At 42.0% G+C, this 17,400-nt stretch overlaps 1 protein-coding gene across 1 annotated transcript; it reads right to left on the reverse strand.

The window, feature by feature from the left end:
- Positions 1 to 816: 816 nt before the first annotated feature.
- Positions 817 to 5,146, reverse strand: CD27 (CD27 molecule). The gene is made up of 6 exons (XM_008589702.1): positions 5,011 to 5,146; positions 4,695 to 4,826; positions 1,795 to 1,974; positions 1,534 to 1,623; positions 1,193 to 1,312; positions 817 to 941 (listed from the first exon to the last, which is right to left on the reverse strand). The coding sequence occupies exons 1-6, from the start codon at positions 5,144 to 5,146 to the stop codon at positions 817 to 819; spliced, it is 783 nt and encodes a 260-aa protein (XP_008587924.1).
- Between the last annotated feature and the right edge of the window lie 12,254 nt (positions 5,147 to 17,400).

A 17,400-nucleotide genomic window follows, 5' to 3' on the forward strand; every position in this document is an offset into this window, starting at 1 on the left:
TCTCCAAGCATCCCGTGCTTGCCAGCCGCCTATGTGTTTCTTTTCTGTTCTCTCTGCTCCGCAGCAACTTCTCTTTCACTTTCACTTAGAGGAAGTGTCACTGTGGCTGCCTTTGCCTCTGGGTGAAACCATTTGTAGCAGCTGCCAGAGTCCTGCTCACTGTTCTCCTTTCTCTCCACCCCCCGCCCCAAATCCCGAGGTGATCTCAAGACCCAACTTCACTGCGCATTTGTGCTCCCCACCAGCCCCAAGAAAGTGGAGCTATAACTATGGGAAGGGGAGAGGATAGACAAGGGGGAGACTGGAGCCAGAAGCAGCATCCCCAGTAACCTGGGACCTTGCCTCATTTTCTGCTGGTGCCACACCACCCGAATCATCTGCACTGGAGAAAGCTCCTCCCTCAGATCCTTGATCTGAGAGATGAGGCTGGTAGTGGCCTCGGTTGTGAGATTGGAATTTCAAAGTGAAAGCTGGAAGCTACAGTGTGATAGTCTGTCACTTTATTCTGCAGATTTTGTAGGTCGTGATATGGCATGTGGGGCTTTCATAGACGGAAGTGTGTTTTACAACTGGAGCCCAGCCTACCCTCCTGCAGCACAGGGTGAAGGGTCTGGGCCAGTACACCCCTGAGGCTCCTGCTTCTGTCCTTGTCACTGCCAGTATTGAAAAGGCACTTTGTCAGGTCTGAACACAGGAAAGAGTCCTGATAGTACTGAAGCTGGAGTGCCAGGTCTTGCTCTCTGGATGGCCAGTGGGTGGAAAGGATGCTAAGGCTTTATTGCAGTGATGACCCCCTCTGCTCTCCCCAGCGCTGGCTCAGGGGCAGAAAGCCGGCTCTGGTTTTCGGTAATCCTCCTGGATGGGGATGGCACTGCCCTCCTCCTCCCTGGGGCAGCTGTAGGGACAAGGCTCTGCAGCCTCCACTGGATTTTCTCCTTTGTCTGCAGAAGGAGAATCAGATAAGTCTTGGCCAGCAACTGGAGGAGGGAGTGAAGGAAGAAAGATAAGCAAAGGAGGGTAAGCATGGGGGAGGGCTGTCAGGAGGTGCCAGCTAAGAGGAGAGAAGAGCAGGAATTAGGGTTGGTAAAGATGGAGCTAGGGGGATTGCAGTGAGGTTCCAGGCAGGGCAGCAGGGCTGAGATGGTGGGGTATGGTGGAGGGACAGGACTGGAGATCTGTACTCTGTTCTTACTTGATCCGTGTTTTCTTTGTTGATGGAGGAACAGGGCTCCGCCCAGGGTGAAAGCAAGAAACATTCCGGAAAGGATCACAAAGATGCGGATACAATCTGAGTTGTACAGGGATCTTTGGGCTGTGATAGGCAGGGGCCACACAGGGATTTGGGGGAAGGGTCTAACCCTTGACTCCCTCAGCCCAGCCCTCCTGTCACCCCTTCCTCTCTCCTTTCCCCCATATGCTTTACCCCTACCCCCATGCCCACCAAGTCCTCTCGTAATCACTAGACTCTGCTTTTCCCTCCTGGCCTCTCCTGTTTGTATTCTCTCTGGGTGGGGGATTAGGGAGAAAACTCACGTGGCCAGTGGGTAGAGAGACTTGAAGCAGACAGCTGCCTGAAGTCAGTCAGAGTCTGCACGTGCCTGACTGTCCTGGCCTCTGGTATCTCTGGAAAGACAGAGACAGAATGAATAGCTGCAGGGAACCCCATAGGGCACCTATGGTCTGGAGACCTAAAGGTGCTGGAGGAGATGGGGAGGCAGACACAGTAGTGGGGAGTGCTGGTTGATGTGTCACCACTACCCCAAGTGATTGGATACAAAGTTGCCTGGAACTTACTTTCAGCATAAGGTAAGTGGATGGGTGGTGGGTGTGGGCCTGGGGCCTGAGATGGATGAGTGGTCAGCAGGGGGCTTGGAGGAAGATCACAGTCAGTACATTCCTTGTCCCTGCATTGCCAGCCATTGGGGCAGGCACACTCGGCATTGGCAGTGATGGTGCAGTTGCGAATGAGAAGACCTGGGGAAAGAGGAGGTCGGAGGAACACAGGACACTCGCTCGACCTTCAGAGACCTGCAAGGTCCACTTATCACCCGGCTCCATCCCAGGCCTGCCTCTAGGAATATGCTTTCCTTTCCATTCTCACCCCCCATAAAGGCCTACCCCTTCCTCACTGGCACCGAGTGCCTTTGCCATTATTAATATTGTTAAAAGGAAGAAAGTGGGACCTTTCAGAAAATACATGGGTTCAGAAATAGAAACTATGAAAAATAGAAAGAGCTTACATAATTTCCTCTTGTACTCACTGATACTTTAGTAACTTTTTATTGAAGTATGATATATGTATAGAGAGGTACTCATCATAATTGAAAAGCTTAAGAATTAGTACCAATTGGACTCACAGGTGTAACCAGCACCAGATCGAGAAACAGAAGATTAGCAATATTCCATTCTAGTCATTAACCCTCCAAGAGTAGCTACTATTCTGACTTGCTAACACCACAAATAATTTTTGCCTGTTTTTGTACTATATAGATGGAATCACTCAGTATGTACTCATTTCTGTCTGGTCTCTTTTACTCAACCTTTTGTGGATTTCATCCATATTGTTGACTGTAATTGTGGATTGTTTGTTCTCATTGCTGGATACTATTCCATTGTATGAATATACCACAATTTGTTCATCCATTCTATTATTAGCAGGCACTTGGGTAGTTTCCAGCTTTTAGCAATTAGGAATAGTGCTGCTATGATCCTTGATATGTTTTTAACTTTACTAGAGTTACTTGATTACAGAATCCTTTCTCTTTAAAATATAAATTTTTCTCAAGTGTAGGTGTCAGGTGCTAAATGGCTGCTAAGCAGTGATACTAGAGGAGTAGGCTTAGGAATGCTGGACTGGTCTAGGCTCACAGGTGGCTGGGGCTGAAAGGAGTGATTCAGAGGAAGGCCACAGCACCTAAATGTGGGACAGGCTTGAGTGGGAGCTGGTGGGCTTTAGGGCATCACACTTGTGGGGACCCAGGGAGTCCTAGGAGTCTTGACAGGTAGAAGAGGAGTGCAGAAAGAGAGAAAAGACCAAAGAGGAATGCCACTGTCTAACACTTCTCTTTCAATTACGCCTTTTGTCAGGACAGGGAGAGGGACAAATTCCTTCTCACCGTTATGCCCCATGACCTTTCTGAATTCTGACTCTGAGTTGCTATTAGAATTTGGTTTCCTTGTGGCTTATCAGGAACTGTGAGCCAGCTGGGCAAGGATCTGTCTGCAAGGGAAGAGTGAGAGAAGCCTGGGACAGTGATGGCGGGGAGAGAACAGTGGTGGTATGGAGAAGGGTAATGATAAAGGTATCTGTTAAAAGGGAAAGGGAAGGGTTAAAGAAGGGGCTGGGGTTGATTAAAAATGGGTGAAATGCCATAGTTTTCAAAGATGAGTATCCAGAGACCTGGGGGTTCAATTTTACCATATATAACCTGTGCACAAAGTTGCAGGCTGATTCCAGGCACTTCCTCATCTTACAGATGCGAATACTGAGGTCCAGAGAGGGCCAAACTCATTCAGCCTCCTTCTAATAACCTTGCCTCTGGCTGCAGTCCCTCAGGGTCCCTCTGCAGCTGGGTGCTGCCTGAGTACTTTGGGATCTATTGGCTGAGTCTCACAGAGAAGTATAGTCTGGAATGCAGTGAAGGGAATGAGGGCTGGCTCAGTACTGGGAAAAAGCCTTCTGGTAGGGCCTGCAGAGTCAGTGGGGGAGGCTTTGACTAAAAATATTCCAACCTTGCTGAGACTGCTGCCAAGAAGAGAAAAGCATCTGTTAGACAACCATATTTTTGGTGCTGATAATACCAAGGTCAGGGGTTCAGATGCCCTTACCAGCCAGCCGCAGGGAAAAAAAAAAGGTATGTATTTTCTTTTTTTTTTTTTTAGGTAGACTGAGGTATGTTTCTTGTGTATTAGAGATGTTGCCCTTTAGCTGATTTACAATGGCAAAACTTATTTTCTTTTTAAAGAATACAGCATTAAAAGACCTGCTGAGACCCAACGCATTTTACATGTAAGTTGTTAGTAGTTACAGTTAAGTAGTTCTCAAAAGTGTCTTGCTGGAGAACATTTGTTCAAAGGGTCACTTTAACGTCTGCTATTCTAGTGTATACTGGTACATAGTTTCTGAAATTCTAGCTAAAATGGAGAAATAATAATAGAATTCATAAGCACAGCTATAGATATTATACTTCTTAGTTTTAGAAAAGATGGAATTAAAAATACATAAGAAAAACACAGGCCATGTACATACTTATTTTTCCAAATTGGTTTTTGTGCAAAAAAGGATTGTTACCTACTGGCTTATATTGTTATTTCCTTAGAAAGATGTATTCCAAATTCCAGATACCAACCTACAAATGTACACTCTGGAAATACAGCCAGTTCATTAGCTGGGGATTGCTTGATCTGAAATCTGGGGTCCAAAAGCCACTTCCCTCTTTTTTTCATCTTGATCCTATCTTTAGATCCATTCTCACCAATCCCTCAAATCTGCTTACCCCTTCCGAGAAACACTAGATTTCTCCCCACAATACGTGCCCTGACCAAGGCGTTCTATTTCCCAGCATCGGCTTTGCTTGTCATGAGTCTTGAAGTCTGACTCCCCATCCTCCTTGCTTCTCCAGACCCAGCTCTGCCAGCCTTCCTCCCCCAAATGCTTCCTCAGTGTCACCCCCGCACACCCTTGCCCATCTCACCAAAGTTACAGTGCCGACAGCTCTCACAATGGCGCCGGGTGTGGTGATCTGGAGAGAAGGAGATCCCTGGCGTACACAGATCACACTGAGCAGTCTTACTGTGCTGGTCGCAGTCCTTCACGAGGAACGTTCCTGTGAGCAGAGGGTCCAGAATCAAGATCCAAGGAAGGTTGACTCTCCATCCTCTTCAAGGTGGCACCTCCTGCTACAGCAGGATTCCTCTGCTCACTTAGCTCAGTCTCGCCTGTGCCTCCCTTTACCTTAAACCCAGTCTTCTCTCCACTCACTTGACCCCTGCCAAGGCTCTCTCTCTTACCTGGCTCACACATTGGGCAGCACAGTCCTGCCTCGGCCCAGTAGTGCTTCTGTGGACAGTTCTTGGGGGCTGGCGTAGCTGAGAGCCCCGCCAGCATCCCCAGAATGCACAGCCAGCAGGGAGGTGGCCATGCCATGGCTCCTGCCCAGGGATCTCTTTTGGGCTTCAGCTGATGACCACTGGCCTCTGCAGCTGGCACCTCCCAGCTGGGCACTGGTGCCTCTTCCTTGCTCCTCCTGGGCAGAGGCTGCAGTTCCTCTCTGAGCTGGCCTGTTCAGGTGGCAAGCCGACTGAGCTTTGATGGCAGTTGAAGCTCTACTGTGGCTTTTTTTTTTTTTTTTTTTTCTCATAGCAGCAACCTCCACCCCCTTCCCCTCTTCTGCACGCTGGGGTGAGTTTTAAAGGGCAATCTCTGTCAGAAGACTTGCTGCTCTTCAAAGATGTCTCTTCCAACACAGGAGCCTCTCCTTGGTTTCTGTCTCTCTCGTGCTCATGGAGCATTTAACCCACCTGTGCTGGCTTCTTTTACAGAAGAGGATATGCAGCACACGGTCACCTGCCTCCCTCTTCATGCACTTGTACACACAGATGCCCACATTACCCCGTCCACAGTTTACAAGCTAATTCACATGTCCCCCTCTCTCAGACCCCCATCCCTTCTTTCACAGAGATATCTACTTTAAAGAAGGAAGAGGAACCAGAATTGAGTCAGGTCCACAAACTTTTATGTGAACCTTTTTTTTTTTTTTTTTAAAAGATGACCGGTAAGGGGATCTTAACCCTTGACTTGGTGTTGTCAGCACCACGCTCAGCCAGTGAGCAAACTGGCCATCCCTATATAGGGATCTGAACCCGGGGCCTTGGTGTTATCAGCACCACACTCTCCCGAGTGAGCCACGGGCCAGACCGAAACTTTTGAGGTCAGATAAATTTTGGAATTCAGAATTATTCAGATTTTCACCATAAAACACCCTCATGGAGCTGGGGTAGCACTCATAGTCAAACACAACATTTCTGCAGCAAAACTATTGAATATTTATGCTAAGTGGGATGAATGTTGACTATAATTTTGTATCAATTGAGGTCTGGTTTTATGGCCAAAAGAGTTTGCTACAGAATTTTTCAGAGTTGCAAACAAGGGACTAAGACCTATGTCTCTTCTCTGTCACACTGTGCCAGGCGATTGCATATGAACTCCTTTGTCAGCTTGCAATATGGGTGCTGCCCACTGCCCGTCTGGCCTTCCCTCTCAGACTCTTGCTCCCCTCACCCTCACCCTAGTGCCGCCTTTATCCTTCCCTTCCCACCTCTGGCTGTGTTATCACTGTTGTCCTGGAGCACCTGGGACATCTCCTCCCCTGGCTTTGGGCACTTGGGATTGAAGGTAGATTCCTATGTGAGTCATCTCTTTCCTGTTTCTGCCATTCTCCTGGAAAGACTGATGTGGGGAGATTGGAAACAGCTGGACTTTCTTTGAGTCCTGCGACACATGGGTCAGGCAACCTCCCCCACCCTTTCCCCAGCAACTGAGATGCGAGGTGACTTATTTCTCCAGGACGTTTTTCATTCAAGAGCTTTGCAGTTGTTTCCACACTGCTTGTGAAATGTCACACTCCTGTGGTTGCACCTGTTAGGTCTGTTCTCTTTCTCTCTCACCCTTTAGTTTCCTTTCTCTTCACTTTTTCCATCCTCCTGCCTTTCCTCAGCCCCCTCTACAGCTCCTTGGGAGGGCCCACTCAAGTGGGAAGCCAGTTGATTTGAAGAGTTAGCCTTTCACTGTGAGGGTGGCTGAACCACAGGGAGTGGTAACTTTGGGACTTGAGGACTTTTTTGTCACTAACAGTCTCGCCCCATTCCCAGGTTATGGCAAATGTCTTCACTATTGATCTTAAGTCTCAAGGCAGTCATGGGGAGGTGGGGAGCCTGCTGACAGGGGGAGCCTGGGGGGATGGATAGGACCCTGAGAGGAATGATGACGAGTTGGGGACCTTTAGGGAGAAACTTGCCAAAGGGGGACTTGGCATACACTGAAGGCTGGCAACCTTGACTAGACCGTGAACTGATCACTCACTTAAGGCCTCTGTTCTCTGGCCCATCTCCCCTCTTCTGCTTATCACTTCTCCATGGGGCCAGGGCAAGAATAGGGTCTGCCTGGCTCTCCTGGAGTACCCCCGGCAAGGAGGAGGAAAGCCAGGTTTCTGGACCTTATTCTTCCCTGAGAAAATGGAGTGGCCTCATCTCCTGCCTTCTGTGCTCTTGTATCTGCTTCTGCTGAGGCTTGCCCTGCTGTAGGCTGGCTCCCTGGATGGTCCCTTCCTCTTGTCTACAGGCCCTGGGAGTGCAGCCTGCTGACATCTCCCTTGAAATCTCCCACCACCACTTTCTTTTTTGGGGCCAACCTGTCCCCACATGTGGCTGGGGCAGAGATACATGATCTCCTCTCACGAGCTCCCTGCTTTTCTTGCATCTCCAGAGATGGGCCCATTTATTTATGTCTTCTTTAACTTATTTCAGTAGTGTTTTATAGTTTTCATTGTACAAGTCTTTCACTTCCTTGGTTAGTTAATTCTTTAGTATTGTTATTTTTGATGCTATTGTAAATGGAATTGTTTTTATAATTTTCTTTTCAATTGTCCATTGTTTTTGTGTAGAAATGCAATTGATTTTTGTGTGTTGACTTTGTATCCTGCTACTTTGCTGAATGCATTTATTAGCCCTAACAGGTTTTTTTTGTGTGTGTGTGTGTGAAATCTTTAGGGTTTTCTATGTATAAGATCACATCATTTGCAAACAGAGATAATTTTACTTTTTCCTTTCCAATTTGGATGCCATTTGTTTCTTTTTCTTTCCTAATTTCTCTGGCTAGAACTTCTACTACTGTGTTAAATAGAAGTAGCAAAAGTGGGCATCCTTGTCTTATTCCTGGTCTTAGAAAGGAATGCTTTCAGTCTTTCACCATAGAGTAAGATGTTTGCTGTGGGTTTTTCACATATGGCTTTTTTATTATGTTGAGGTAGTTTCCTTCTTTCCTACTTTGTTGAGTGTTTTTGTCATGAACGAGTGTTGAATTTTGTCAAATGCCTTTTCTGCATCAACTGAGATGGTCATGTATTTTCTCCCTTCATTCTGCTAATGTGGTGTATTGCATTGATTTTTGTATGATGAACCATCCTTATTTTAGTGGATTGAATTATGTCTCCCCCCAAACTCACTGAAGCTTGAATTGTGTCCCCCAGATTTTATGTGTTAGAAAACTTGGCCCCCACTGTGACTGTTAAGAGGATGGGAAATCTTGTTATGGTAATTGAAAGGTGTAGCTGTGAAAAGGTGATTAGATTGTAGGACCATGCCATAGTGAACAGATTCAAAACATGGTTCAGAGGGCTTTAAAAGAAGAGAAAGGAGAGTCTGTATCTCTCTTGCTCTCTCTCTTCCATCATTTTCGCAATGTGATACTCTGCCATCACTAAAGTCACCATCAAAGAAAGCCTTTACCAGATGTGTTCCCTGGACTTTGGACTTCCTAGCCTCAGGAACTGTAAGCAATAAATTTCATTTTCTTTACAAAATACCCAGTTCTGTGTAATTTATTATGAGGAACAGAAATGGGCTAATACACTTGCATTCCAGGATTAAATTCCAGTTGGTCACGGTGTATAATCCTGCTGAATTTGTTTTGCTAGTATTTTGTTGAGAATTTTTGCATCAATGTTCATAGGGATATTGGTATATAGTTGTTTGTTTGTTTGTTTGTTTTTTTCTTGTAGTGTTTTCATCTGGCTTTGGTGTCAGGGTAATGCTGATCTCATAGAATGAGTTGGGAGGTATTCCTTCCTCCTCAGTTTTTTGGAAAAGTTTGAAAAAGATTGGTGTTCTTTAAATGTTTGGTAGAGTTCATCCTGGAAGCTGTCAGACCCAGGGCTTGTCAAGAGATTTTTGATTACTGATTCAATCTCCTTACTAGTTTTCAATTTCTTCATGATTAAGTCTTGGTAGGTTTTGCATTTCTAGGAATTTGTCCATTTCATCTAGATTATCCAATCTGTTGGCATACATTGTTACAATATTCTCTTATAATCCTTTTTTTTTTCTGTAGAATTGGTAGTAATGCCCTGTTTTAATTTCTGATTTTGGTAATCTGAGTCTTTTCTCCTTTTCGTATTCTGTCTGACTAAGACTTGTCAATTTGGTTGATCTTTCCAAAGAACCAACTTTCTGTAGAATTGGTAGTAATGCCCTGTTTTAATTTCTGATTTTGGTAATCTGAGTCTTTTCTCTTTTTCGTATTCTGTCTGACTAAGACTTGTCAATTTGGTTGATCTTTCCAAAGAACCAACTTTTGGTTTTGTTAATTTTTCCCTATTGTTTTTCTATTCTCTATTTCATTAATTTCTGTCTAATCTTTATTATTTCCTTCCTTCTTCTAGCTTTGGGTTTAGTTTGTTCTTTTTCTAGTTCCTTAAGTTGTAAAATTAGGTTGTTAATTTGACATCTTCTTTTTCTTTTTTTGGCAATTGGTCAGTGCTCTAACTAACTAAGCTATCTGAACAGCTCTTTTTTTTTTTTTTTGTGACCGGCCTCACCGTGCTCAGCAAGTGAGCGCATCACACCAGCCATCCCTATATAGGATCCGAACCCGTGGCGGGAGCGCTGCTGCGCTCCCAGCGCCGCACTCCCGAGTGCGCCACGGGCTCGGCCCCCCTTTTTTGTTTTTTAATGTTTTTTTTTTTTTTTTTTTAAAGATGACGAGTAAGGGGATCTCAACCCTTGGCTTGGTGTTGTCAGCACCACGCTCAGCCAGTGAGCCAACTGGCCATCCCTATATAGGATCCGAACCTGTGGCCTTGGTGTTATCAGCACCGCACTCTACCAAGTGAGCCACAGGCCGGCCTTAATGTAATTGTTTATAGCTATAAATTTTCCTCTTAGCACTGCTTTCACTCAATCCCCATAAGTTTTGGTGTTTTGTGTTTTTATTTTCATTTGTCTCTAAGTATTTTAAAATTTTCCTTTTTCTTTCTTTTTTTTTTTTTTTGATTCATTCGTTTTTTAAGAGTGTGTTGTTTAATTTCCACAAATTTGTGAATTTTGTAGTTTTACTTCTATTATTAATTTATGACTTCATTCCATTGTGGTCAGAGAAGATATTTTTTATGATCTCTATCTTTTAAAATCTATTGAGACTTAATTTGTGGCCTAATATATGGTCTATCCTGGAAAATGTCTTATGTGCACTTGAGAAGAATTTGTATATGTCTGTTAGATCTAGTTGGTTTATTGTGTTGTGTAAGTCCTCTGTTTTCTTTTTTATTTCAGTTTGGTGTTCTATCCATTATTGAAAGTAGGGTATCGAAGTCTTCAACTATTATTGTAAAACTGACTACTTCTCCCTCCAATTCTGTCAGTTTTTGCTTCCTATATTTTGATGGTCTGTCAAGAGGTGTGTAAATGTTTATGATTGTTATATCTTCTTGCTGTATTGAACCTTTTATTAATATGTGATGTCCTGCTTTGTCTCTTGTAAACTTTTTTGATTTAGAGTCTATTTTGTCTGGTATTAGTATAGCAACTCCTGCTCTCTTTTGGTTACTATTTGCATGAAATATCTTTTTCCATCTATTTGTGTCTTTGGATTGAACATGAGTCTCTTGTAGATAGCGTATAGTTGGATTACTTGTTTTTAATCCATTCTGCTAATCTCTGTCTTTTAATTGGAGGGTTTAATCCATTTATGTTTAAAGTAATTGCAGATAAGGGGGGCTTACTTCTGTCATTTTGCTATTTGTTTTCAATATGCCTTACAGATTTTTTTTTGGTCCTCATTCATTCATTACTATCTTCTTTTGTGTGTGTTAATTTTTTGTAGTGAAATATTTAAATTCCTTTCTTTTTTTTTTTTTTTTTAAAAGATGACTGGTAAGGGGATCTTAATCCTTGACTTGGTGTTGTCAGCACCACGCTCACCCAGTGATCTAACCGGCCATCCCTATATGGGATCCGAACCCGTGGCCTTGGTGTTATCAGCACCACACTCTCCCGAGTGAGCCACAGGCCGGCCCTTAAATTCCTTTCTTATTTCCTTTTGTGTATATTCTATAGCTATTTTCTTTGTGATTACCATGGGTACTACCTTTAACATCCTTAAGATATAACACTCTAATTTGAATTTATACCAGATTAACTTTGATAACATGCAAAAACTCTGCTCCTTTATAGCTCTGTCCTCATCCCTTCAGTTGTTGATGTCACAAAATCATATCTTTATACATTGTGTGCTCAAAAACATAAACTAATAATTCTTTTAAATGCATTACTCTCTTAAATTATGTAGAAAACAAAATATGAGGTTACAAGTCAAAGCCACGATAATACTAGCTTTTAGTCTGTTAATTTTTTTTAATGTAATAGTCTCTTAAGCATGGAAAGCAAAAAGTGGAGTTACAAAAATATTAGCTTTTATGGTTGCTCACGTATTTACCTTTATTGAGTTCTTTTTTTTCTCATAAAGTTATTGTCTTGTATTCTTTTATTTTAGCCTAAAGGACTCCCTTGAGCATTTCTTGCAGGGCAGGTGTAGTGGTAAAGAACTCCCTCAGCTTTTGTTTATCTGTGAATGTCTTAATTTCTTTCTCACATTTGAAGTTTTGCTGGATATGAGATTTTTGGTTGACAGGTTTTTATTCATTGAGCCCTTTGAATATTGCCCTCTGGCCTCCAAAGTTTCTGATGAAAAATCCTCTGACAATCGTATTGAGGATCTTTTGTGTGTAATGAGTCACTTCTCTCTTGGTGCTTTCAAGATTCTCTTTGTCTTGGCTTTTGAGAGCTGGATTATAATGTGTCTTGGTATGGGTCTCTTTGAGTTCTTCTTACATGGAGTGTGTTGAGCTTCTAAGAGGTTTATATTCATGTTTTTAATTAAATTTGGGAACTTTTCAGCCATTATTTCTTCAAATAATCACTCTGCCCCTTTCTCTCTCTTCTTACCCAGGGCTTCCAAAATGTGTATGTTGTTCCACTTGATAGTATCCCACTTTTCTGCATCTTTTTTCCTCACACTCAATAATTTTCATAGACCTAGCTAGCTTCAAGTGTGCTGATTCTTTTTTCTGTCTGCTTAAATCTGCCTTTGAATCCCTCTCATGAATTTTTCATTTCAGTTATTGTACTTTTTCAGCTCCAGAGTTTCTTTTTGATTTCTTTTTTAGGTTTTATGTGTATCTCTCTCTCCCCCCTCTTTTTTTTTTTGGCAGCTGGCCAGTATGGGGATCTGAACCCTTGATTTTGGTTTTACAAGGCTTTGCTCCAACCAACTGAGCTCATTGGCCAGCCCCCCCCCCTTTTTTGGCAACTGGCCAGTACACAGATTGAACCCTGGACCTTGGTGTTATTAGCACCACACTCTAACCAGCCAGCCAGTTTTCTATATCTTTATTCATATTTTTATTTTGTTCATGTATCATTTTCTTGACTTTCTCCACATAATTCCTTTAGTTCTCTGATCATCTTTAAGATGTTTTAAAGTATTTGTCTAACATATCTACCACCAGGTCTTTTTCAGTGACCAGTTTCTGTTGATTTTCCCCGCACTTTGAATGGGCCATGATTTCTGTTTCTTTGTATGTCTCGTGATTTTTTTTTTTTTTTTTTTTTAAATCTGGACACTTGGGCTGGCCTGTGGCTCACTCGGGAGAGTGTGGTGCTGATAACACCAAGGCCACGGGTTCGGATCCCATATAGGGATGGCCGGTTTGCTCACCGGGTGAGCGTGGTGCTGACAACACCAAGTCAAGGGTTAAGATCCCCTTACCGGTCATCTTTTTAAAAAAAAAAAAAAAAAGAAATCTGGACACTTCCCTTTTTATGTCTGTATATCTTAACCAACCATGTGGCAGCAGTGGAGTTGCTCTGAATCTGTTCTGATTCTGGGTGCTCCCCAATTCATGAATCATTCTTTGCTCAAATTAAATGCCGTTAAATTTAATTTGTTTAAAGTTTTTCTTTTAATAGCCATCCAAGCCTTCTCTTGGAATTTCAAGCCTTTAATAGACTCCAGAGTTCCAAAACAGTTTCTTCAGACAGATTCTGCCAGTGCAATTGTTGTCTAGGTGGGGAGACAGATTTCTGGTGCCTTCTACTGTGCCATCTTCCCAGAATCTTCTCAGTGGAACTTTTACTGAAGCGTTGTATGTCATAAGGAAACAACTTAAAATTGCACTTTAGATAGTCTTGTTCTTAATGGTCCTTCCTACCCCAGAGATTTATCAGCAATCATACCACCCTGCAAAGCAATAAAGGCACTTGCCACCTTCCTGATGCTTGTTTCTCCTCCTCCTTCCTCTCTCAGACTGCCTTTTAGACACCTTATGTTGGGCAGCCATACTCCATCTGCCTTCAGCCCCTGATCCCCGAATCAGCCTTGGCCCTTTATAAATCTATAACCAGTTAAAGTTCTCAGCAGAACCAGACTCTCTACGAGATCTTTCCTTAGAAGGAAGTCCTGTTATATTACAAGGCGTTAGAAATCACTGTTCCTGATTTAGTGTTCCTGATACTTATCAACCAATGCCCTGAGTTTGTCTAGCCTTCTTTGTCCCCCACTCTGCACTCCTTCTTCCCCCACTCCTGCTTTCTTTGGTGATCACCATCAACACCCCTGCCCCCACCACTTTAGATTCTCCTTTCCAGCAAGGCTTTGAGAAACCAACTGGGCAGGACAACTGGGGTGAGCTGGTTGACGAGGATCTGGGTACCCATATCCCAGTTCTGTAATTTGCTTTTCTGGAATTCTGCAGTTTGGATGACAAGGGGGACTAATCAACAGTGGGTATTGCTTCCAACCTCAGACCACTTTTCAGAATCTCCAGCTCCTAGTTTCTCCTAGTACATAAGGCACTAACTATTAGATGGTTCAGCTTCAGCTTCCACTAACTATTAGATGGAATAGCAAAGATGCCTGTTCCCTGGCAGCTTTGTCCTCAATTTTAAAATTGAAACTCCAGGGGGCCCAAGGCTTCATAGACCTTCTAAATTCTAACCCTCATTTACTTGACAGGTATTTGTTGCACATTTATTTTTGTGGCAGGTACCAGCTAAGTAATGGGACACAAAGATGAAAAAAAAAATAAACATGTGGGTTCTGCCCTTGTGGAGTTGACAAACCAGTGAGAGAGTCAGACATTGATCAAATAATCTCAAAGACAAAGGTAAAATTATAAGTAATGGTTGTTATTGCAGTGACATGAAGGGGAGAGTCAGGGTGTTATACAGATGCCTGCACCCCTGTAAGGGTGTCTGAGGGATAGGGAGTGCTTCAAACAGGAAGCACGGTTGAAGTGCATAGGTGGGGTCTGACAGCTCCCTGCCTGCTTGAGAATTGTTTCTTCTTTGGGTTCTGTGACACCACTGTATTCTCCTTCCTTTGAACACTTCTCTTCTTTCATCAGTGGTATTTTTATCTTTTCCTATATACAGATTATGTAAAATAGGGGTAATCTGTTTCTTAAAAGATTGATAGAATCTGCTTCTGTGTATGTATATTTCAAGTGTAGATGTTTCACTGTTGATTTAATTCAGGTTTTCAGTTTCCTGGGAATCAGTTTAGATGGGTTACGTTTTTCTGGGAGATTGTAAATTGGTTAATGGACACAAGGAATGATTAGTTCTATAATGATGAACATGCTTTTTTTTTTTTTAAAAGATGACCGGTAAGGGGATGTCAACCCTTGGCTTGGTGTTGTCAGCACCACGCTCAGCCAGTGAGCAAACCGGTCATCCCTATATAGGATCCGAACCCGTGGCCTCGGTGTTATCAGCACCGCACTCTACCGAGTGAGTCGTATAACTTCGTATAATGTATGCTATACGAAGTTATGCCGATTCAATATAATACCCATCAGAATACCAATGACATTCTTCACAGAAATGGAAAAAACAATCTCAACATCCATATGGAACAACAAAAGACCCCGAGTAGCCAAAGCAATCCTGAGCAAAAATAAATAAATAAATAAATAAATAAAGCCAGAGGCATAACACTACCTGACTTCAAATTATACTACAAAGCTATAGTAACCAAAACAGCATGGTACTGGCATAGAAATAGACATTCAGACCAGTGGAGCAGAATAGAGAACCCAGGAATCACTCCTCAGTCTTACAGCCATCTGATATTTGGCAAAGGGAACAAAAACATGCATTGGGGAAAAGACTGCCTCTTCAATAAGTGGTGGTGGGAAAATAGGATATCCATATGCAAAAGCGAACATGTTAATTATCCTGATTTGATCATCACACATTGTAAACAGGTATTGATTTTCAACTCTGTACCCCACAAATGTGTCTAATCAATTATATTTCCTGCCCCCCACAGAGCAGACCACATGCACACACACGTGTGCACAGCACAGACTGCTGTGGGTAACCCCACCCTATGGCAATAGTGCCAAATCAATTATTTTTCAATTTAAAAAGTCTGATTAAAGATTTATAAGTTATTTATAAGTTTTAGATTTGTGGCCATGTTTAAAATCTTCACTGGATCTATAGTTACCTTTTTCATGTCCAATATTTATTTATAACTTCTCATTTTTTTGTGATCCACTTTGCCAGAAATATGTCTAGTTTATTAATTGCTTCAAAGAATCATCTTTTGATTTCATTGTGTCTCTCTAATATTTGTTTTCTATTTCATTTTACAGTCTGGTCTAATTTTTAAATTATTTCCTTCCTTTTGCTTTCCTTGGGTTTATTTTACCATTCTTTTTCTAATTTCTTGGATGCTTGATTCATTAATTTAAAATTTTCTACTTTTCTAATATATGCATTTAAGGCTATAAACTATCCTCTAAGATCTACTTCAGTTATGTCTCAGAAGTTTTGCTATATTGTTTTTTCATTATTGCCAGTTTATTTTTCCCATTATCATTTATTTTTGACCTATATTTTTATTTACAAGTACATTGAAAAATGTTCAGACATATGGGGTTTAAATTTTTATTATTATTATTATTATTTGTAATTTGTAATTTTATTTTGTTGTGGTCAGAAAATGTAGTCTGTGTGTGTGGCAGGGTAGGCAGAATATTGCCCTCCCAATGATGTCTGTGTCCTTGGAACAGAATATGTTACATTACGTGGAGAAGAGGAGTTAAGGTTGCAGATGGAATCAAGGTTGCTGATTAGCTGACCTTGAGATGAGGTGACTATCCTGCATTAGACAGGTAGACCCAATGTAATGACAAGAGTCCTCGTGAGTAGAAGAGAGAGGCAGAATAGAGAGAACCAGAAAGGTGGCAGCATGAGAAGAATTCAGCCTGGTGCTGCTGACTTTGAAGACAGAAGAAGAGGGCCTTGAGCCTTGGAATGTGGGAGGCCTCTGGAAGCTCGCAAGGGCAAAGAGACTGATTCTCCCGTGGAGCCCCCAGAAGGAATTACAGCCTGATGACACTGATTGTAGCCTAGTGAGACCCATTTCAGACTTCTGATCTACTTAGAACTCAAAGATAATAAAGTTGGGTTGTTTTCAACCACTGAATTACTGGTAATTCATTGCAGCAGCCATAGGAAACTGATACATATAAATCCTCTGGCATTTGTTAGAGCTTTGCTCTGTGGCTCAGTTTGTGGCTGTCAGTGTTCCATATATGCTTGAAAAAAAAGTGGTCTCCAAACATTTTTGATCTTGTACTCCATCAATAGAATGATTTTCAGCATGTATCCCCAAAATATACAATATTTTTTATAAATTATATTTATAGATTATATATTCAAATATAAGTTCTATGTAAGTATATGTAGACATTAAAAAGAATGATAAAATTACATATGCATATATAAAAATGTAAAAAGGATGAGATAAAGATGGGAAAAACAAAATTATTATTAATTTTTGCAGCTGGCCTGTATGAGGATCTGAAACCTTGACCTTGGCATTATTAACACCACACTCTAACCAACTGAGCTTACCTGCCAGCCAGGGAAAAACAATAAAGATAATATTTTTACTTATTTGCAACCTGAAAGATCATTTTTCTCTCAGTAAAATATTAATATATAAGAAAACTTTATATGATATAATAAAACATTAATACTGATATATTTAGTAAGAGAGGTGTGCTTTACTGTGTCACTACTCAAAAAGAACCCAAAAAACCTCTTGCCTCAACTCTTTATATATATAGTGACTAGTAGATCTGGATCTAAGTTCAAATATTTGGTTTTAATGATTAACTTAAATGAAAAAGATGCTCTAGGTCAAACTGTCAGGTGTGTTTTCTAATCTTGAATCCAGAGTGCATCTTCAGCAGAGCTTTTGCTGTGGGGATCCTGGTGGCCTAGGATGAGGACGTGTTTCTTCAAAGTGTTTTTGTGGTTGCTTTTGTCAGACAC

This window comes from Galeopterus variegatus, unplaced genomic scaffold, assembly GCF_000696425.1.
Source record: "Galeopterus variegatus unplaced genomic scaffold, G_variegatus-3.0.2 Scaffold5596, whole genome shotgun sequence".
NCBI classification, from domain to species: domain Eukaryota; kingdom Metazoa; phylum Chordata; class Mammalia; order Dermoptera; family Cynocephalidae; genus Galeopterus; species Galeopterus variegatus.